Raw genomic sequence first — 23,440 nt, 5'->3', positions numbered from 1 at the left:
CTGTCAACACCTGCAGAGCACAGGTGGAACTGATGTAAACCGAAGCTTTAAAAGTGAGAACCAAGATCTGGAAATGTCCAAAAAAAAAAAGCTTGAATAAAAGTTTCCAGATCTGTTGGTGAAATTATACGATCACTTTGGCAATATTTTGTAAGTGAGAGTGAAAATGACCATTTAAAGAAAACAAAAGTCAAATTTTACCAAAATGTTCCTATGAAAGACTCGACCGTCACGATAAATAAACTCTCAGAAGTTGTTGCTATAATCCATAATGTTGTTGTTTTGAGACCATTTTCAGGAGTATGATGAAAATGGCATAACATTCTCACAGATCAAGAACTTTAAATTCTAATGAACATTTAATACTGAGACTGGAGGAAATATCCAAAATAAACACAAAACAACAGAAACCTTAAATAAAATGAATTATGAAATCTCAGCTGAACTAAAGTCTTTCAGAAAAAGCAACTTGTTGAGAAAAAAGGACGAGACCAAAGACTTTAGTTTGGTAGAAAGAGAAAAACGGTAAATCATGCAAATGGAAACTATGAAGCTTCTAATTTATCATGCGATTTATTGATTATTGCGACAGGCAGACGGACGTTAGAGGAGAATTTTCATAGCTGAGTTTCAAGCTGTTTTGGAGCAGAAACTTTATGAAGATGCTGATAATTTTTTACACTGTAAGCTCTTATGTTTAATATTGTGGTATGAAACCATCATGGATGCCGTTTTGCTGCCTCATTTTAAACATTCAGTCACAACAAAAAGTTTACACCAAACACTTTGATCGACTTTATTTCAATCCAATCGCTGTTTCCTAATCCTGTGAAACAGCAAGATCTCCTGAGTTGATGCTGGAGGAGCGCAGATTCTCCCACTCAGCAATCGATTCTCTGTCTGATGAACAAGCTGCTGCCTCGTCTGCTGGCCGCACCATGTGTGCTGCCATATGTCCGCCGTTGGACGATCCTGGCTGAAACTGGCTTCAGCGCGGGAAGAAATGGATTAAAAGGATGTTTGGGTCGACGATGCATCGCATTCAGACAGAGATCTGACCCCCAGCTCAGGATAACCTCTACAAAACGTTACATTTTTTTCCCACAAAATCACCCTTAGAAAATGAGACTTTATTCTGATCAGTTCTGCCTATTTTGAGCTGTTTTAGGGCCTCTGTCACTTTAAATCCAAATATGCTGCTGCTGGCCACGCCCCCAAACTCAATGTTTACACTCACTGAGCAATTATTCAACTGTGCATCTTTGAAAAGCAGAAGTGGAGTCTCCTTCACATCCAATAAGAATGCAGCAACCGGTTTCAATTTATTTGAAATGTCTTTAATCAACAACGGCACGTTAAACACAGTTTCATGCTAAAAACAGAGCAGCTGTGGCTGTGGACACAGACTAACCAGTCCTTGGTTGGACCTGTAATAAAAGACACTGACGTTAAGATTACACCAATGCCTACGCTGAATTTCTGCAACTATAAACAATAAAAACATGAAAATATGTATTAGAGAAAGCAGATTTGTGATGTTACATTTCGAAGGTTTTTGAATTGGCTCGTTTTCCAGGCACCAAAAAGCATGAACTTGTCTCCAAAAAACAGCTTGATGTTTTTTTTAAGAGCGTCGACTGTTTGTAGAAGCAGTTGGGACTCAAATGGAAAAACAAAACGTGAATTTTGCATCTTAGGTCCTCTTTAATCTGCAGATAAAACTCAGAAAATGTCTTTTTTTTTCTCCTGGCTGCAGTCTAGCTCCGCCTCAGATCTCCTTTCAGTGCAACTGCAGCAGCAGCCTGGGAAAACTCGATGGAAGAGCGATCTGAGCGGAGGGATGTTGAAAACGGGAGCAGGTCCAGCAACCCAAAGTGATTCAGTCACGCAGCAGCTCTGCGTGCGCCGCTGTTTGACGAGAGTTTCGCTGCAGATTCAGGAGGAAAACATAAAAGTTTTCGGTTCGGTTGATGGACGGCGCTCTGACGGCTGACGAGTCTTTAAAACGAGTTTCCCTTCAGATTGACTCGTGTAAAATCTCACCAAAGAGGAATCAGATTTTTTCAATCAAAACTCTCAGCTGCATCATGCAGAAATGTTCTCAGCCTGAATTATGTACAAAAATACAAAGAAACCCTGGAAAGGAATTAATTCATTATTCTAATGTTTCACTGTAGTTTAGTTTAGAAAGAAATCCACTACAAATAATATGAGCTGATAATGAATAATATAAACACTGAGAAATGATACCACAGTGGCATCATTGTATTAACAAAAAAGTGACAGTAAGGATTATTTAATATTCCTTTCAAAAACAGCTGGATGTCTGTGTCACATCAATTAAAGCCCCAGAAACACAAATACTGTTAAAAAACTTTTCCACTTGTAATACGCTTCTTTATAACACCAATATGACGTAGTAATCACATTTCCAAATTTATTACTATTTATTGATGCTTCTGTGGAATAAACAACATTATTGTTTACTGCAATAACTTGCAGGACAATTTATCATTCAGTAAATCTTTTTATTGTGACATTTATTTATATTTATTGTGTTTAATTTTATCTGCATTTAATCATATTTTCAAAGTTATTTATCGGTGTAGAAAATAACAAACAATCCTGACAATACGGACAGTTTCCCGATTTTTTAAACAGCATTAACTGGATTTTATTATAACAATAAATCAAAATTATCATAGTAAGATATTTATCACGATAAATAATATCCGATAAATGCCCGGCCCTACCCCTTCTTATTTCAGCTGCAGTAAAATCTGAAAAAATAATGTTTTTGTTTTTCTAAATGCGACCGAACCCAAGGTTATCCTCAGACCCCCACCTTCCTCTCATCAGTTAGACTCCTCTTCCTCGTCGGATGTTTTGTTATCAGCCGGAACAGAGAAAGCGACGCGGCCTTCGAGGCTCGGCGGCGCCGTCCGAGGGGGAGGCTGCTGGATGCTGCAGCCCAATCAGAGGTCTGCAGCTGTACGTATAAATATCTGCTGCTCCCACATCGACTCTAATTTTAGGCGGAGGCTTTGTTTAACATCTGCTTTGATGTTGAAATGCTGAATTCAGGCGGGATTAACGTTTGGAGAGCTAATTACAGCAGAGAGGAGGCTGCAGCGTCTGAGGCTTCGCCTGCGTGTATGGGGTTCTCATAAATCTGTTAATATTCTTAAAGTTGGTCTCAGAGTATCTTCCTGCCACATCTCATCCTCTCAGTGTGATCCCAGATCTCATCCAGATAGCGAGCTGGCTTTGTGCTCTGCAATGATTTCTGGATGGATGAATTTATCACCTGGAGCTGCAAAGTTGTGAAAAGGTTAGAAACTCCCACAGTTTAGCACCCAGGAGCCAGGAGGACGGCTAGCTGGGCACCAAAAACCCGACCAGCCGCACTTCACAGAACCGCTCCACATGTAATTGTAGACGACGTTTTATCTTTTTAGAGGCAGCATGTTGATCCTCAGATCCAAACTGAATTTATTAGATCTTTAAAGCAAACATACACGTTCAGTCTGATCCCGGAACGTAAAGTCAGGCTAAAAAGGAGCGTTTGATACGTCAGATGAACCGTTTCTTTGTTGTCTGTGGATGAAAACTTTCCTGTTTGTTGTGTTAATGTTGCGCTGTTACATAACGTCCCTCTGCTTAATATAGCATCTGAGAGGCGAGCTGTCACTCTGAGAGTATAAATACACTCAGTCAGGTTGGCTTTGAGCTCTGACAGCGCTGACACTTTATCAAACCCGTTTGGGTCCTTTATCAGAGAATCAAGGCCTTAAAAGAATGTTTACAGCTTTTCCAGAATAATTATTCTCCCTGTTCTCATATAAAAATACCTCAAAACACGTTGAAATAGTTGGAAATGATGTGAAATGACTACATATAATTTACACAAAATGAATTAGAAACAGTGCCAAAGTTTATCACAAAGTATTAAATGATAGATACAAAAAAAATATTACGAGAATACACTCGTATGAGAATAAAGTTATAATATTATGAGAATAAAGTGATAAAATTGTAAAACTAGTTATGAGGATGAAGTCAAAATATTACAAAAATAAAGTCATAATAATATGAATTTGTTATTTTATTTTTTATTTTTTTTAGCATGGCCCTAATAATCTGTTGCAGAATTTAAACCCGGGATGTGCTCGGCGAAATTTTTTCTTTCCTTTTATGGTTTTCATACAATCATAGCTGAAATTTGATCTTATTTAAAGATTTTTACCATGAAATTAACTTGAAATGAGATTATGTCAAACTTTACTAATTTAAACACCAAAGTGTTGTATTTCTTCCACTCCTGTCTGATTAAAGGAGGAGTGATGCTGTGGGCTTCTCCATTGATTCTTTGGTACTTTCTGTTTATTTAAAAAAGAGAAATAATCAATAAGCTCCACAGTACTCAATGTTTCAAATAGGAAATGGTTTTAATGTGGACTGTGTTGGATCAACTGTTGGAAGCTTCTTTAGGTTTTTTGTTCCTGCCTGTTTCTTTTCTGCAGCTCAGATTGAGATCATCCCCTGTAAGATCTGTGGAGATAAATCCTCAGGGATCCACTACGGCGTCATTACCTGCGAGGGCTGCAAGGTAAGATCCGTTTGATCCTGAACCTTTTGCTCTAACTCTTCCTCGATTTCCAGACATAAATACATAAACATATAATTCCTTTAGCGAGTTAAAGATCTTCCTCCTTCCAACAAAAAAAGATGCTCTAATTATCATGAAAGCTCTAAAGATAATAATCCTTCGATGCGTTCCCACCAGCCCTGTTCAGTTTGCTTTAATCCAACTCCAGTACATTTCCATAGAAAGTCCGGTTCGGATCAAAAAATCAAACCTCGGTCTGGGTTCAGCTGAAGTGAACTCTGATTCAGTTTGAATGAATATGTGAACGCCAAGCAGACTAAAGACCGCTCCAAAAGCAGGAAGTGGACTAAAGTGCAGGGCATTCTGGGCAAATACAACCAAAACAAACATTTTAGCCTAGCATTAAATGGTTCCTGTATTTTACCAAAGACAAAAGAGAAATCTTCCAGCCGCTAAAATCTGATGCTACTTCCTTTTTATTTCATGTAGAAGGAATGGGGCTCACTATTTACATTTCTATTGGCCAGATAATTTCACAAATTGGAATTACAAAAATGAATTTGCTTAATGGATACAGGCTAATTTTGAAAATATGTTTTTCGATAAAACGTTTTTGATGAGGTGTTTTTTTCCGACTATCAAAATTAGTGTGTTTCACTAAAATGCAACAGAAACTTTTTCCACATCACATGAGTCACATGATCAACAACCGAATGTTACCACTGACAGAAACAACAAATAAGAGGAAGAAGACAGGAAGTGGTAGGAGGATGATGATTTTTAATGACATATCACGTAAACAAACTTATTTACGTGGGAATAAGTTACTGTTTTTTCAACGTTACTGGAATACCAACAAATTTTGCGCTTGTAATAGGAATGCAAATAGCGTCTTCTACAGAGGTTTTTCATGTGAATGTGCCTTCAATGATCTAGCAACAGGTTGCACCTTCTCGTCACTGACTACACATGCAAAAAATAAAATAAAAGAATCAATCAGTATGCAACTTAGATGTAAAATATTGCTTCTAGTGTGCGCCCCTCTTCCACTGCGGCCCTGGGAAACCCCCCTTGAGTCCAGCTAGTTGCTCCTGCTTCGGCTTTGTTTACAGTTTCTGTGAGGATTGGGTCTGAATTGTTAGCAGCTACAGGCGTTTCCATGTGGCTCATCAGTCACAAGGCTTCAGTCGCTCTGACAGCTGGAGGCTCATCTAACAATCAGCCACTTTATGGAGGTTTCAGCCATTTTATGGAGCCATGAAGGCTGCGAAACAAGCAAACCCAAACACAAGACATATTATCCAGCTTGAATAATGATCTACTAAGATTGATGTCCTGATTACTTAGTCATTTGGTTATATTTGGAGATTTTTTACTGATATTTTTTTACTTTTAGGTTGTAATTTCATAATGGATGATACAATCCTCTCATTTGATGGAAACTGTTTGATTCCGCAGATCTTTTCTTATCTTGAAGGTGATATATTATATTTCCTTGAACAGGTTAAGATCGATTATGGTCTATATAAAACAGGTTCACATTTTTAGCACAAAATCATCCTTAGATATGAGATTTTAATTTATTTTGATTTCCTTTCAGAATGAGCTGTTTTAGGGTATCTGTCACTTTAAATCCAAATAAACTGCTGTTGGCCACGCCCCCTACAACTCAACATCAACACTCACACATACATATTTGAAAAGCAGAAGTAGAGCCTCCTGCATAACCAACAATAAAGAAGCAAGTAGTTTCTAGATGGTAAACCAACAACAAAACAACAAAACACTAAAACCAGCTGATCAAACATGCTGGAGAACCACCTGGGTTGCTAGGTAACAGGGCTGGGCTTCACTGGGGTTGCTAGGTAACGGGGAATGAGGCTCAACAATCGGGAGGTTTTTGATATGGTACGATTTCCAGACACCAAAAATTATTAACTTATTGTCAAAATAAATTGGATGGTTTTTTTAAGTGCTTGGATTGTTGTTGGACACAGTAGAGTCCCAAATGGAAGAATAAAAACATCCAAAAAGTGTATTTTAAAAAATCGGTCCCCTTTGAAACTTTGGTTCTGGTTCTGAAGAAGGACCTGGTAAGCATTGTCTCTGCAGGATAACTTGAGTGTTTTGCCTCTGGTCTCAGGGTTTCTTCAGGCGGAGTCAGCAGAGCAACGCCTCGTACTCGTGTCCGCGGCAGAAAAACTGTCAGATCGACCGAACGAGCCGGAACCGGTGTCAGCACTGTCGCCTGCAGAAATGCCTGGCTGCCGGCATGTCCAGAGACGGTGAGACACACACACACACTGAAAACACTAACAGACCCACCTAAACACCAACTGACCCACCAAACACCAACCGACCCACCAAACACCAACCAACCCACCTAAACACCAACCAACCCACCTAACACCAACTGACCCACCAAACACCAACTGACCCACCAAACACTAACCGACCCACCTAAACACCAACCAACCCACCTAACACCAACCGACCCACCAAACACCAACCGACCCACCTAACACCAACCGACCCACTTAAACACCAACCGACCCACCTAAACACCAACCGACCCACCTAAACACCAACCGACCCACCAAACTCACCCTCACCTGCCTAAACACACAGCAAGGGGGAAGTAAATAACCACACCAGGAATCGCCCATCTTTCTTGGTCTGTAGATCCGTGGGCAGCTGGTCCACCAGGAGGCGCATAAGGGCCTTAAAGCTTTCAGTTCTGCCACTACATGAGTTAAACAGATGTTTTCTCGTCCCGCTCTCTGGCAGCCGTGAAGTTCGGCCGCATGTCGAAGAAGCAGCGGGACAGTTTGTACGCCGAGGTCCAGAAGCACCGGCTCCAGCAGCAGCAGCAGGCACCCAGCCGGTCCTCCCCCAGCGTCAGCAGCCCCAGCCTGGACGAGGCTGAGTCGCCGTCTCCCCCGTACACGCTGTGCTCCGCGGGCCTCACGGACCCAGCAGACGACCCGGCCTGCTACATGGACCGGACCTCACCAGACGGAGGATCTCTGACCTCCAAGGTCTGCAGCCGTAACTCCTACATCTGATCTGAATAGCAACCATTTCTGCATCAGTTATGTTGCTGTAAACAGGCGGAGTCGGGAGCAGGAGACGCAGGATGTGGAGGTTTCTACCTGGACATCCAGCCGTCTCCGGACCAGTCCGGACTCGACATCAACAGAGTCAAACCGGAGCCACTGCACGACTACAGACACGGCGACGGCAATGGCTTCTTCCCTTACTGCTCCTTCAGCAACGGAGATGCTTCTCCAACCCTGACCTTGGCCGAACACGGTGAGTCCACCGAACACGGTGAGTCCACCGAACACGGTGAGTCCACCGTACACGGTGAGTCCACCATGCATCGCCTCAGAGAAACTAAACGGTTGTTACGTCCTGAGAATCTTTGACCAGAACCAAAGAGGATCAGGATAAAACGAGACGCTGCACAGAAGCAGCAGACATGAGCTTTCTGTTTAGGTTGGCCGGGTTCTGCAGGAGTTTCAGGTTGGAGCCACTGATCCAAACTGGAGCAGAACCAGAACATCCAGAACATGAGTCCATTCTGGGAGAACACCTGGAGACGGTTGTTAGGGAAACCATTGGGTCTCCCTCATGGAACCGTTACAGAACCTGCACAAGCTTGGTTAAACAAAAGAAGATGGATGTAAAACGTTTTTCTGCAGCTGTAGGGAATCAAACATGGAGTGAATCTGCTTCAGCAGCAGCAGATGAAGAAGAATGAGGAAGGATTGAGAAACCACAGAGGAAGAAAGCAGTTGGAGATGCTGACTGCGGGCCGTTCGGCACAAAATGGCTGCAGGTCGGAGGCTCATTAAAACCTCAGTGTGGTAATTAGTTATCGACTCGTTTGGGGAAATCAGCTTTATTTTATTTTCCCTGGAGATTTTCTGAACGATAAACTCCAAAACTCACCAAACAGGAAGTGCATCATCATCTGACTGAAGCTTGGACTCTTTCTCTGTTTTATTCTATTAACTAAAAACAACAAATGACTGCTGGTTCAGCTTTATTCTCATCTAATTAACTGCATAAACATAAGTTTTCCCTCTAATTTCCATTCATGAATATTTATTTGGTAAAAAGGCTAAAATAATGCTGACAGGACAAACGGAGGTTTATTATAAATGATGTCATATTTCTATTTTTCAGGCAGATTTTCAATATTTTTTCTTTGGACTTTTGTTGCATTTTTACTCAGTTTCTAATTTATTTCTGAATTTCAGCTCATCAGATCGAGATAAATGATTTTAGAAATTTGGGATTTTTCCACCAAACTTAGTGCACCAACAAAACAACTGGAAGATGATAAATGTGTTGTTTAGACCTGAAACGATTAATCAGATTAATGTTGATTAATCGATATTTGAAATAATCGTCAACTAATTTAGTAATTGATTAGTCATTAACTGGAGAATACAGACTCTAAAACATGGCAATAAAAGTGAACTCTGGTGCGGTTTGAATGCAAATGTGAACACCAAGCAGACTGGAAACAATTTCAAAAGCAGGAAGTGGACTAGAGCAGGGAATTCTGGGTAAATACAACCAAAACAAATGTGCTAGCTTAGCGCTAGTGGGAAAAATAGCAGAAGAGAAATCCTGCAGCCGTTAAAATCTGATGCCTCCATTTTTATTTACATTTGGTGAAGAAGGAAGTTGTGCTCAGTGTCTTCAGAGGTTTTTTTGTGTCGTTTCCTTCAGTGGTTCATTGTGCAGCGCCCCCACAGGCCAGGAGGGGAACAGGTTGGTCCGACTCAGAGCAGAGAGAAAGAACCGCAGCAGCTGGAGAAGGAACAACACTTTGCAGTTTTGGTTCCTAATGAATCTGAGTTTTGGAAGTATTTTGTCTACTTTCTAGTGCAGATATCTTAGTACACTAACAAAACTAACTTACAAATAATTTTCAGCAAGGTGTAGAAGATTGTTTTAAGTTAATAATTCCTTCACATTGATGAAAAATACTAGTTCCACTGGCAAATTATTTCACTTGTAAAATGGGAAAATTGTCTTAAGTGAAATAATCTCAGTTACTTATAAGTTAATTTCATCTTATTTGAAGGGTACTAATATATTTTGCACCAGAAACTAGACAAAAAACTTTTTTTTTTAAAGATTTTGTACTTTTGCAGTGTGATTTCCTAAAATGTCTTTACTGAGTTGTTTTTGATGTGCGGAGCCTTTAGTTTTGTCTGAAAACAGTCCTGACTGAAAACGAGTGAAAAAGAGCTCAGAGAAACTGAATCTGTCGACTTTTAGCTCTGAATAATTCTGAACTTTGTTTTTGTTTTGCTTCAGATCACTTGGCCCAAATCATCTGCAAGTCTCACCTGGAGACGTGTCAGTACCTGAGGGAGGAGCTGCAGGAAATGAGCTGGCAGAGTTTCCTGCAGGAAGAGGTGGAGAAGTATCAGAACAAGGTCTGTTCGCTCCATCCAAACCCAACGAAATGTAGCTTCTTGATAATGGTCTGACTTCCATTGTATGGAGCTCTGCTAGTGCCAAAATATCTTTTGATGGTTTTAATTTTTTACAGTAAAAATGTTTTTTTACACTTGATTGGAGTCAAGTGTAATATTTTCTAGTGTTTTATTATAATTGGATCAAAAGCAAGCAATTTTAGACATGCAGAAATAAATGTATTAAAGGTTAGTAAGTAAAAACACAGGACACATCTGGTTTTTGTAGATGATGAAGAGGTTTTTCTTTTTACTTCTATAAATTTGCTAATGTTTCCTGCAGCTGCATCAATCTCTGTGCAGGTAATGTGGATCTATGGTTTCCAAAAGTTTTCAGCCTTATTTACGGTATTCCTGAAAGGTTTAAATACTGCATAATGTAAAGAAATTATCAAGGTCTTGCATTGTTTCCACTTCAACTTTCAGCCTAAATTGAAGGACAAAATTCAAATTACTTCTTGTCCTCTCCTCATTTTCTCTGAAACTAAAGCAGATTCTGTGATAATCCACTTCTGATGTAGTGTCCCAACTGTTTTGATACCAAGATTATTTAATGGTATGAAATAGGATTGGGGTCACTGGAACAAAAAAAAAAAAAAAATCAGAATTGGATTTGTGTTGGTTATTGTGAACACATAAAACCATGTGGGTCTTGTGAGGCTAGTCTTAAATCTGTTTCCCATTTTCAGCCCCTTTTGCTTCGTCTCTTTCTGAAACATCTTCCTGTTGTTCCCCGCTCAGCCACAGGAGGCGATGTGGCAGCTTTGTGCAGTGAAGATCACAGACGCCGTCCAGTACGTGGTGGAGTTCGCCAAGCGCATCGACGGCTTCATGGATCTCTGCCAGAACGACCAGATTGTGCTGCTGAAAGCCGGTGAGCAAACCTTTAATCGATTACTGAATTAGCTCCAGATTATTTCAATAATTGATTACAATTTATCCAATTAATCGTTTCAGCCTAAGTTGAGTTTGGAAAACTTAAAAAAAAAATCAGCCTCACTTTCTACTCTCAGAAGCTCTTAAGCAATAAAGCTATGAAAGCAAATTTTAAAAATTGTTGACTTTCCTTCTAACATGTGAATCATGTTTCTTTCTCTGCATGTGAATCAGTTAGACTGAGGTTTTATAAATCTGGTCCCTCTTGTTGGGCTGAAGTCTTTATTTTTTCCTGGCAGGATCTTTAGAGGTCATCTTCGTACGAATGTGTCGGGTTTTTGACTCTCAGAACAACACCGTCTACTTCGATGGGAAATTTGCAAGTCCTGACGTTTTTAAATCATTAGGTGAGTAGCTCATATTTATTTTAAAAAATGTAAAAAATATCCTTATTTTAAATGTTTTTCTAAAATATCTGTGTGATTTTGCTCCATATGTTCCCTCAGTTGTAGCTCTGGGTTGAAAATTGCAGATTTAGATGTTTGTGCATTTATCGTATTGTTTATCATTTATTGTGATAAATTTCTTATCGTAATAATTCAGATTTATCATTGTCACGCTGTTTAAAACCTCCCTAAACTCTCTGTATTGTTGGATTGTTAGTTTTTACAGTTTTTACAGTTTTTTTAATAAATATTAATTTGAAAATATGATTAAATGGATGTGCAGTTTAATGATACAAATCACACTTATTTTTGTGATTAAAGAAGCATATTATAAATGGGTATGGTGCAAAAATGCTAAATCTTACAAAATATTTTTGGTCTAGTTGTATCCTTTTTCTTGCTGAAAAGTTACTTGTAATGTAGTTTTGTTCAAATGAACTAAGATATTTGCACTGGAAACTAGACAGAAATACTTGGTAAGATTTTGTGTTTTTGCAGTGAATGTTTCTCAGTAAATAGTTCTCATCATCACTTTCATCGTTATCACAATACCACAAAACATTGTGTTGAAACTTTAAGTCATTAAGCCAAAGTTAAATTTGAAATCAATCTTTTTACAGTGAATGCCCTTTTGCATTTTTCCGTCAGGCTGCGATGATTTGATCTCGTCAGTGTTTGACTTTGGTCAGAGCATGTGTTCGCTGCAGCTGACCGAGGAAGAGATCGCCCTCTTCTCCGCGTTCGTTCTGCTCTGTGCAGGTACATCCTCCCTCCACTCACTCCAACCGTTCTGTTTTTAAGTGCTTATCTGTGTGTGTGTGTGTGTGCGCGCGCGCTCGTTGCAGACCGGTCGTGGCTGCGGGAGAAGCTGCAGGTGGAGAAGCTGCAGCGGAAAACCGAGTCGGCCCTGCAGCACGTCCTGCAGAAGAACCACAGAGACGATGGAGTTCTGGAGAAGGTATGACGGAGAGCTAAACGTGCCAACAATCAGGTTTTAAATCATTGCATTTAAAGAAATCTCTTTCTGCATTTAAAAGAAATTGGAAAATCATTATTATGAAGCGATATGTCGTTAAATAAGCTGATATCTTCTGTGTTTTTTTTAGATATGTCTTAACGGTTTTCTGAGTTGAGGAAGATATTTTAGGTTTATGCTTCTTCCTGCTCCTTTTCATTCATAATTTTTGCCAGTTGAACTGTTCATATTTATTATTGAGTGAATGAAATAAAAAAATAAAATGAAAATATTTCAAAGAGAAAAATCCAGCATGCTAAATGAAACTGAGGTTATGCTGCCTCCTAGTGGAAAATATCGGAAGTGTAACCAATTTAAGTTTTATTATTAATCATTATTATTATTTATGTGTTAGTTTTTTTAGAATAAACATAGCTGCAAACTCTATGAGAATAAAATGGAATTAAAATCAAAATATTGTGACTTTATTCCCATAATATTATCACTTCAGTCTGAAGCAGAGTTGGGGAGAAACTGGTTTCATTTACTCAATTACATTTACCTGAGTCACTTTAAAAAAAAACTTTTAGGAGTATTTTATTGCACTTTACTTTTTACTCCTATTTGAGTAAGATTTCTGGATTTTCTGCCCATGAATGAAAAACAAACATGTTTTAACCAGAAATCCACCAGACTCAGACACACACCTGATCTGTGTTTTATTGAAGTTTCATCAGTTTTTTATTGATAGAAACTGATTTGGAAACATTTCTTTTGCCTGATTTTGTCTTTTTTTTTTTTTTACTTACATGAATTATTATCTTGTTGGTCTTTTAAATGCCAAAATTTCCATTTAGCTTTATATTTTGGTCCTTCTGATGATGCAATATTTAAACATTAAGTGATTGATAATTTGATCAGTGGACTCTTTCTGCGTTTCCTGCTCAGCTGCGGTGCAAGGCGTTGGCGCTGCGCGCTCTCTGCGGCCTCCACTCGGAGAAGCTCGCGGCGTTCAGAACCGTCTACCCGGACGCGGTCCGAACGCTCTTCCCTCCGCTCTACAAGGAGCTGTTTGCTGCCGACCTGGACGGGACTCTGCACTGAGCGCCAGAACCGGTCCGGTCCCAGCAGGACTAATCCGCGCGCTGAGGAATCTGATTTTATGGTTGCACTACTGCACTGATCCGGGAGCAGCAGCACCCTGGAGGTTCTGGTGCTGGAAACATGTGGACTAGTGCAGGACTGCTGACTGAGCAATACACGTCCGAGCTACTAATTCAATCCTGAAACTTGAGGCTTTTATACAGAAAAACCAGTTTCTTGTACAGATTGTTAAGCGGTTTTAGTTTCTTTCTCACTCCGTATCGAAGTTCAGCTGGAGGAGCTTCATTTTCTCCAGCTGAGATTTCTCTTTTTTGAGTTTCAAATCACTTTGGTGCAAATCCAGGCAAAAATAAATCCCAGAAACGACATTAAGCTCATTTGTTTACCTGACGGATATCTTATAAAACTGAACCTGGCTTCATGTTCGGCTTTGAGATTCAGTTTCCTCGACTCAAAAACTAACAGCAATATTTAGCCAAGAGAGAAAACTGGGTTAGTTTTTCAAAGTTATATTTTCTCCATTTTATTCAATAATTTCTAAATGTCACAGTTTGCCTTGAACTAAATATTTACTTCAGAGATATAGTTAGTTTGCTAACTAAAAATTTAAACGTTAGCTACTTAAAAAGTCAAGCGACAGTTGGCTAACTATCTAGCTAGCAAGCTAAATAGAGCTAAATATTTAGTTGGCAAGCTAAGTAGCTAACTAGAGAGTTAGCTCAGAACTAGCTAAATATTTACCATCATATTTAGCTCAAAAGCACTTAAATATTTTGTTAGGAAGCTAGCTAGAGCTAGCACAATGATATGTTTACAATTATTAATCCCACAAAATATACCCCATAAAATATCTAAAATTAAATATTAGATAGATCTGAGCTAAATATTTAAACTCAGAACTAGCTGAATGTTTAAATCAGAGCTACGTACATATTTAGCTACCAAGCTAAATATTTAGTTTGAAGTTAAAATTTAACTTGCAAATAAAAACTTAGCCTAATTAAATATTTAGTTTGAAACTGTGACATTACATAGAAATATATAAATGAGTGGAAAACATGATAATTCACTGTTAGCAGCTGAAAATGTCCAAAACAGCTTTCCGTAGATCAGCAGCCATGTTGTTCAAAGACGCAGCTGCAAGAGTGCAGAACAAATTTTCCCTCCACTTTATCTAAAAATGTTTTTACATGTTCAAACTGACATTCAAAATGTTTAGCAGTTAAATAAAGATGTTTTGTGCCATAGTTGCAAATCTTTTAATGTAAAACAGCAAATTTACCTGAAAAACTAGGAATTTACTAAAGTTTTTTATGTCTTTGATAATTTGGCATTATGCATTTTCATACAAAACTCCTCTGAAAAAGTGTTGAGATATTTCCAAGTGAGGTTAAAGTTCACACAGCCTTTCAGTTATGATGCAAAAGCTGCAGTGATTATAAAGCAATAAACATCAAATCCAACCCAGATTGTTTTCAGGTAAAAATGCTTAAAAGATCAAAGTTGCATCAAAATATTGTCCAGTTATAAATAATCTTCATGGTAAGGAATAAATGTGTACTTTTATAGATTTGTAATAGTTTTTCATCCATCCCAGCTGTTCCAACACAGAGCAGATCCAGGGTTTTATTTTGGTAATTTAATAAACTGCATTTCTGACTAAACATTTATCCAAATATTGATGTCCAAACTAATCCAGGTTCAAGGTTAAATCCTCAGAAATGCTCAGATTTTAGTCAAAATAAACTCAAGCAAATGTTTTCTTCCATTTTCCACAACTATTCAGGGGAATAAATTATGATGTGTTTTATTTCAGTAATTAGAGTTTATTTCTGTTCATTTTGATGATTCTGACAATTGATTAAAATTTTTAAATATTACGTCTAACTCAGTTTTCAAGGATTTCTCTGTTAATGTAACTACAAATTATTAGCAGAAAATTATTTTTCCCTAATTGCTTGTGGACTAAAAGTAAACTTTTTTTTTTTTTTTTAGAAATCTTGAAATCAAGCAGATTTTTTAAATATTTACTGCCAGTCTGCAGATAGCAGCAGCAAAGCTGCAGCACCCCCTGCTGGAACTGAAGTGCAACATCAATTTTTCCTCCTCATTTTTTCATTTTTAGTTTAATTTGTAAATCATTCTTTCATTTAGTTTTCTGTTGAAGCAAAAACATGCAACATCTCTCCACTCAGGTCAATAGTTTTACTAGCAATATATGAAAAATAAGCAATAAGCTGTAAGATTTTTTTTATATAATCAATAACATCACCTGACTCAATAAATTCTGAATATTTCAGATTTTTTGGATGCATAAACTATTCAAACCTAAATTAGAATGAAAGTCCAGATTCTTCTTCGTTGGTAGTTAAGGAACGTCTCAAACAGGATTTTAAATTCATACTACTGAATATAAAAAAGTATATTTAAATTAATTTGCACTTTCTCTAAACCTACATGCATACAACCACAGCACGAGTCACTTTGTTTCCATTATAATATTCATTTGTATGTTAGAGAGGTTCTTTAAACGTGTAAAGATCCAAAACTCCCAGAATTCCACCAAACTTTTAGAAAATGATTTAATTTCAGTAAAACCACTGATTTGATTTTCCTTTAAGGATTAGACGCACTCTGGGTTAGAAAATTTAAGAAAGTGAGTTTTTGGTGTAAATTTATGTCTTTTTTTTTTCTATCTATAATCTCGACTGTTGTGCATTTTTTTAAGTAAAAGTGGCCCAAAGTCTGTTTTCATCGCTGATCATAATGGATTTACAAACTGGATGTTTTTCTTTCCATATGGCAAATGGATCTAAAATTATCTATGAATCCCTTTCTTGCAAAAAAACCCAAAATAAAATAAAATACTTTATGCATTAAACTATTTTAAAAAATCACAATATAACTTTCAAAGAGGTATTATTTAATAGGTTATATCAATATTTGTTAAATATATTTTTTTAAAGTTATATTGTTATATTTATAAACTCAAACCAAGTTTTCAACGTTTGAAACTCAAAAATTTCCACTTCTTTTTCTAGAAAATTCAAAAATGTTTCTAGAAAGCGTTTAGCTTTTCAAACTCAGAAATTTTGAGGTTTTTGGCGAAAATTAACTTTTTATTTTTCTGTCTACAATGGCCCAAATTCGCCACTGTAAATAATTGCAATAAATGCAACTTGATGGAATAACAGATTCCCAAAATAAGTTTGACACATCTAACTGCTTGCTAGCATAACTAGCTAATCGGCTAACTGACGGATTTATCTGGACGAGGTGAAAACGAGTCGCTGAAACTCAAACTGAGCTTCAGAACCAGGAAGGGCAGAAAATAACGTGACTTTAAACGCAGCACGATTGTTGATATATGATGAGGATAGGAAACTGGAAGGCAACATAAAGATGGCAGACATTTGGCCTAACCAACATGAAAACAAATATTTATGCTGCCTTACAGCAAAGCTGGCAGCGGCAGTATGGTGCTGCGGGGATATTTTCTTGGCACACCTTTAGCATCAGCTGGTATTTAAATCCCTTTCTATGTGAGAAATCCAAACCTCCAGAGCTCAAATCATCTCAAACTGGATTCTTGAACATGGTTTAACTGTGATCAAACTTTACCTATTAAAGTGGCAAATAACCGCTTTTCCATTGAAAATGAAACATTTAAAATAATCTAAAAGAGGGAAAAACATCTTTTCTACACACAGACGAGGATTTGCTGCTAAAATGGACCCTTTGAACAGCAGCAGAGCTGCTAAAACGAAACATTAGCTTCTGTCCTGTACAAGACAAAACACAAACTCAGACATGTGGGTTTTATTTGCTGCTTTTTGTTTATTGTTGTGTTTAATTATAATTCAATTTCGACCCAGTTAGTTTATGAAACATGATTTAAAATGCCTTAAACAAACAGCTAACTGATGTAACTTTGCATAATCTCAGATAAAAAACAGAGCCAGGTTAAAGTTTAGGATGTTGGGTATAATATTTACAGTTTGATGTTCTAAAAATAAAACTAATTAATTAGATAAGGTCCCGTTTGGAGCTCTGATAAGATTATATTGATCAGTAATTGCCGGGCCGCCTGCCACATTTCCCTCCTTTTTCCGTCCGACTCTGGCCAACAGAATAAATATAAAATTGCCTCGCAAATAATTCCTGACACTTGGAATACACAACCCAACAAATGATGCATTCCAAATAGTTCATTATGATATTAATATTGCTCAAAGCGACAATATCTCCCTGACAAAATGCGCCTCCTAAATGCTGAGTGGATTTTTTCTGCTTGTTTTATTTGTTAATGGAGCCGACTGCACCCACAGGGGCGACATTTCTTAAAATGCACTTACATTTACTTTGATTGACTTTTGCTTTTAACGGCTGAGAGCTTACAGCAGAAATCATAATCAGTTTTTCTTCTTTATTGGATCTGTGAGGCTACTTAATTAAAGTTATCAAGATTTTCTCAGTAAGAAATTTTGGAGAAATGCAGCAAAGTTCTGCACTTTGGCCAAAGGTGTCCAAAAGATGTTATTCTACTTTTCCAACAATAAACTAAACATTGCAATACTTTAATTAAAATATACAGTAGTCAGATTTGTTGTTAGAAAGGCCTAAATTAAATTATTCTAGATGAAAAATTTAAAAAGAGTTTTGTGAGTTTGGCTCATTAAAAGTAATTTTGCAGTTTAATCAGTCACATCAGGGGTTTTGGTCTTTTTTAAAATGCTTGCTGTGATCAGCCAACTTTATTAAATTGATTAAAAGTCACTGATCCCTGCAAGAAAATGGAAAACTTAATTATTCAAAGAAATAAATTGTGACGTTTCCAATATTTTCTACTGTAGGAAGATTTTCCTTTGTGATAATTTTGTCCTGATTAAAAATATAAAGTCTCCATTTACTGGGGGTCCAGTTTGTATTATTCTGTAACTGAAGCCGGGGGGCCGCACATGTTCAGCCCTGGGCCACAAATGGCCCCCGAACCACACCTTGGACACTCTGGTCCAGACAAAGGACCGTCTGTGGTAGCATTTTATCTTTCTGATCATTCGGATTGGGTTTTACTGCCAGATGTGAATGTTTGTGTTAAAACTTTCCCGTATGCAGAATTCATTTTATTAAATGCAAATTAAAGTATCAGATTTTCCTAAAACAGAACAAAACAAATGTTTCAAGTTTACGTCGTTGTTTGATTTGATCATGCTAAACATATTTATGGTACAGACATGAGTCAGAGAGTTTTCCATTCAGGTACTTAATGGCTGCAGATTGTTCCATTTCCTCAAACTTTTCACTTTTTATTTTTACCAATTAATCTGGTCATTTTAGTTTGATAGTTTGGAAATGAAAAGTCAACCGTGTTTCAAATGTTTTTCTTAAAAATAATGAAATTTAACCATGACTGAATGTGAAACATCTGAATTTGCCACTTTTTGTTTTCTGTGAACAAACTCAGACATTTTATCTGCTCATTTTTACTAATCATAATTTATTTTATGTTGTTTATAATGACAGTTTTTGTAGTTTACTGAAACTGCAAACTCATCTTTTGTTATCAGGGTATTAATTTAACTACATCACATTGTATGTTTTATTACTATCAAAAGCAATAAAGGAACAAACAACTGATTTCTGTTTACATGGGTTTATTTGTCCTTTAGCATAAATATAAGCTTCGTTCACTGTGATCTGCACAAAAAATAAGTTTTTATTTGCCATGTTTTAGCAGGTCTGTTGTGAATCAAACTGTATTTTAAAAAATAGTCACAGAGTTTCTGCATCAATGTTGTTCCTCCTGTCACTCCTCCCTGTAGTTCCCGTTCCGGCCAGTAGATGGCACTGCAGTTGAGCAGTGCTCACTGAAACGTGCAGCAGAGGAGGAGTTTGGGTAAAATCTGCAGAGCACACGCTGCTTGGCTGGTTTTTGTTTATCAGGATTATGTTTTTTTTGTCCCCTGTTGATAAAATGACTGGAAGGAGAATCAAGATGCTTGTTTTGATTTAATATTTAAAGCTCCAGCTCGGAGTTCTGCTTCAGAAAACAGAGAAAAGCTGAGAGAAAAAACGGTTTGGTTTTCCTGAACGTAGTTTTACGTAGTTTTAAACGCAAAAAAAAAAAGCTAAAAAAGCTAAAAAGCTTCGTTCAGGAACAAAAGCAACAAACAATAAAATAAAACAATAAATAAAACATTCTGGTAAGGTAGGTAATTTCAACAAGCAGCTTTAAGTGATGTCATGTGGTTGCTATGGAAACAGCTAGCAAACTGAAATATTCAACCCCCACCATCCATCCATCCATTCAACCATCCATCCGACCATTCATTCATTCATTCACCAGCAACCTACAAAAAATGTCAAAAGTTATATTGTGATTTTCTTCTATAGTTTAATCCACTAAGTAGTTGATTTATTTATTTTTTTTTTTGTAATATTTATAAATCATGCAGATCCATTTGTCTGATCAATAGATTGGCATCCAGTTTGCAGAATCTGTTACAGTTGATTGGGGGGAAAATTAATAAATTGAGTTTATTTTCAGCACTGAAAACAGGTTTTGTTTCATTTTACTTTACGGAAGGGCAGCTGTATTTTACAACGTCCACTGAAGATGGAAAAAAGACGAGTACATTTCTGCCAGAAAATCTGAAATTTTGAAATCGATCTCAAATATTTTCAACATAAAAACACAAAGATTTTGGAGTTTAAAAAGTCTAAAATTTTCTAGAAAAAAATCGAATTTTCAGATTAATCTCAGAAATATTTCAGAAAAAAAAGAAAATGTGTGATTTTGTGAAGTCAAAAATTTGCTAGAAAAAAACTCAAATTTCTAGGTTAATTTTCTGGAAAAAGTGGAAATGACAGATTTTTCTAGAAAATTTGAGACCATTGAAGCTTAGAAATGTACAAATTTTTTTCAATAATTTTTTTAGATTAATCTAAAAATTTCTTGAGATTAAAATAAAACAGATTTTTGTAGCAAATTTTTGCCTCTACAAACTCAGAAATTTCCTTTAGTTTCTAAAAAAAATTCTGACAATAATCTCAAAACTTTAAACTATGGAAAGAAAACTTTTCTAGAAAAAAAGAACATTTTTGAATTGTTTAAAAGTTTAAAATAAAAAACCTGATTAATAGAGATATTTGAGAAAACAATGTGGAAATTTCTGTTGAAAACATTTTGAACTCAGAAACTGTCTTGTTTTTTCAAAACAAATTTCAGACGTTTTGTCAGAAATCCCCCTTACTGTTTTTCTTCCTCTCTTTAATACGCTGTTGTAGTTTTCAGCCGGTTAGATAAATTATGTAAAAGCAGATTTTGGTGGAAATGGCTCCCATGAATCCTCTTTAGTACATAACAAGCCCCTCGCTGGCAGTTCTGCCTTGTTTCTGTTGCATTTTTCAAAAGGTTCTGTTGTTAGGGTTCCAGCCATATTTAAACAAAAACCTGCAGCCCAAACTGGGAGCGCTCCTGTGTGGAAAAGAGAACCAGGAAGACGATGTCTAACCCAAAAGACGAGCTCTTCAAGCTGCTGCTCCTCCCCAATGAGGAGGACGAGCCGGGCGGCGATGGCGCCGCCTCGCTGAGGAGCAACACGTGCCTGCAGGCCGCCGTACAGGAGACCGGCTTCAAACTGCCAACCAAACTCCGGCGCCCGGTCGAACTGGGCCCGGTGCTCGTCAACAACTGGGTCACAAGCAGACCGAGCTCGTCCAGGAACCTGAAAACGGCTTCTGGCCGTACAAGAGGCGAGTAAGTAAGTACCTACAGGAGCGCGGGGCCGCTGTGGGAAGGATGTGACCTAATCAAAGCCGTCTGGTTTCCAGAAGCTGCCAGGCGATGGACGACGGCGGCGACATCTACCCGACCGGCCGCATGTCCAGGAGCTTCATCCTGAGGAAATCCATCCGGCAAACCTTCAAGCTCTGATGCCTCAGGAAATAAAACTGCTTGGATCCAAACATTTCAGGCTGGTTGTGTTGAAACGTAGCAGAGAAGCTTAACCGATGTGAGGCTCGGGGGCCACTGGAGGCGCCTGGGGGGATTTTCTATGGTCGTGAATGAAGCAAATTTAAATCTTCAGTTTTATTCAATCAAACCCTACAATGATTTCCACATTCCTACAAAAACTGTTTTATTTGTTTAGTTTAAATATTTCATGGTTAGTTTATTGTTGGGCATGAATATAAAATTCTAAATAAACTTTTTGATGTAGCATAAACCTTCAGAACAAAGCGAAAGTATTCCTACCAGAGTTCAAGCTGTGATTTCTGCGTGAAAGCATGAGATGCAGAGCCGGTGCCGCTGGTCCGGTTCTGATGTGTGTTCGCTCTCTGCCAGCTCGGATCCATCTCGTTAAACAGTCACACCTCCCAGAAGGCCGCGCTCTGCCCGCTCGCCGTTTGCCCGATAATTAGAGCCGCAGGCCCAGATGAAGCGGACTTTGTTTTTTTACAGCCTGGCTGTGAATATAAAGGTTCTGCTGGTGTCCCACTGCGCTGATCTGAACGGACTTAACAGAACCTGTCAGCTCCAGACACAACAGGAAGCAATTCAGCGATCAACAGGAACTTTCCTGCATCTGCTTGTTTAGACACATTCCTGCAGGAATTTACACTTTCTTTGCCCGATTTTCCCACTGAACCAAACCTCTTACAACAGGAATTAAGATTAGTTACCATTAATACTGAGCTTTACGTCTGACAACAGAAACAAAACTGAAGTTATTATCTTTGGACCCAAAGAGGAACGATCTAGAGTCAACGCACAGTTTCAGTTACTACAGCGAGAAACTGGAGATCAGGCTGAAATCTGGGTCTACGCTGCAAAAATACAAAATATTACCAAATATTTTTAGTCTAACTTCTAGTGCCAATATCTTAAAGTCAGCTTGTTTAAAGTCAATAATTCCTTAATATTGATTAAAAAATTACTAGTTTAATAAGATATTTTCCCATATTATTGACGCTTTGCAGCTGCGTCCCTTCAGGCGCCATGACGGACGTTGGGAGGAGAGCACTGAACACAGGACTGAAATTATTGTTTTCTCGGGTTGGTTTTTCCAGTTTATTCCGGTGTTCTGACTGGATTTACGGCTAGCATAGATAAACAGAACACAGTTTCTAAGGACCTGGGAGGTCAGAGGTGACAACGAACTACAGGTAGAAATACCCCGTCTCAACAGTGTTTGAGTCAAACTAATGTGTCTGTAACTCTCCTGGTTGGGCTCATAGTCGGCGGGATTCACAAAGTTGGAAGCAGCTAGCTTAGAAACCGACCCGAACCTCCTCCCTCCTGACGTGTTGATCAATTACCGACTTTGCCTGATTTATTATCACCGTCATAAACAGCGTTTCCCTTTAAACCGGAGCAGCTTTAAAAACGTACAAAGGACGAGAAGCCAACCAGTTTTTTCCATACATGCTAGGCTACATGACGGTGCGGCACTGTCTCCATGGTTACTAAGAGAGGCGTCCCTTCTCATTATGTAATATTTAATATCTTTCTAATCATTCTTGCTTATATGAAGTATATGAACGTTAATCTTCTTACCTTGTAAAAATCGTTCTCTGCAAACCCGTGTTCACACCGAGGGCTGCTACTACTGCGTCTACATCGTCATCCATGTTTTGGTTATTGTAAATTGACGTATGGTATGTTGGGGTTTTACTGGATTATCCTCTGGAATCGGTCGTGTGTTGCTCCTGCCGTGTGGCTGGACACACGAACCGATCGAACCTGTTGTACTTTTATCGTGTGTGGTCACAGAGGTTTGGAGAATCGGCCGATCATTCTTAAATCCTGCCGTGTGAACCAGACTTAAGACTCACAAGCTCCACTCCTCTCCTCTCGACCACTGCGCTAAGCTCTGACTCTGGTCGCTATGGCAATGTTTACATATCCCTTCAAAATAAGATACAGATGCGCCACAAAAACGAACCTTTT

The 23,440-nt window shown here is 38.1% G+C and overlaps 1 protein-coding gene across 5 annotated transcripts in view; it reads left to right on the top strand.

The window, feature by feature from the left end:
- Positions 1 to 17,174, top strand: part of LOC106949346 (nuclear receptor ROR-alpha-like) — a 68,609-nt gene extending 51,435 nt beyond the window's left edge. For 2 of the 5 annotated variants that reach the window (XM_015035518.1, XM_015035521.1), the window contains 10 exons: positions 4,524 to 4,609; positions 6,753 to 6,894; positions 7,397 to 7,647; positions 7,720 to 7,921; positions 9,947 to 10,068; positions 10,849 to 10,981; positions 11,283 to 11,390; positions 12,078 to 12,188; positions 12,275 to 12,387; positions 13,333 to 17,174. In XM_015035518.1, coding sequence (XP_014891004.1) covers positions 4,524 to 4,609; positions 6,753 to 6,894; positions 7,397 to 7,647; positions 7,720 to 7,921; positions 9,947 to 10,068; positions 10,849 to 10,981; positions 11,283 to 11,390; positions 12,078 to 12,188; positions 12,275 to 12,387; positions 13,333 to 13,488 — 1,424 coding nt within the window. In that variant the 3' untranslated portion in view covers positions 13,489 to 17,174. Of the gene's footprint in view, positions 1 to 2,566; positions 2,982 to 4,523; positions 4,610 to 6,752; positions 6,895 to 7,396; positions 7,648 to 7,719; positions 7,940 to 9,946; positions 10,069 to 10,848; positions 10,982 to 11,282; positions 11,391 to 12,077; positions 12,189 to 12,274; positions 12,388 to 13,332 lie in introns of those variants that run through there. The other 3 variants (XM_015035517.1, XM_015035520.1, XM_015035519.1) reach the window with 2 other exon arrangements.
- The last annotated feature ends 6,266 nt before the right edge of the window (positions 17,175 to 23,440 follow it).

Source organism: Poecilia latipinna, unplaced genomic scaffold (genome assembly GCF_001443285.1).
Source record: "Poecilia latipinna isolate Pla-1442-1.1 unplaced genomic scaffold, P_latipinna-1.0 Scaffold338, whole genome shotgun sequence".
Classification (NCBI taxonomy): domain Eukaryota; kingdom Metazoa; phylum Chordata; class Actinopteri; order Cyprinodontiformes; family Poeciliidae; genus Poecilia; species Poecilia latipinna.
Note: the sequence above shows the minus strand (reverse complement) of the source record. Positions and strands in the feature narration are given on the sequence as shown.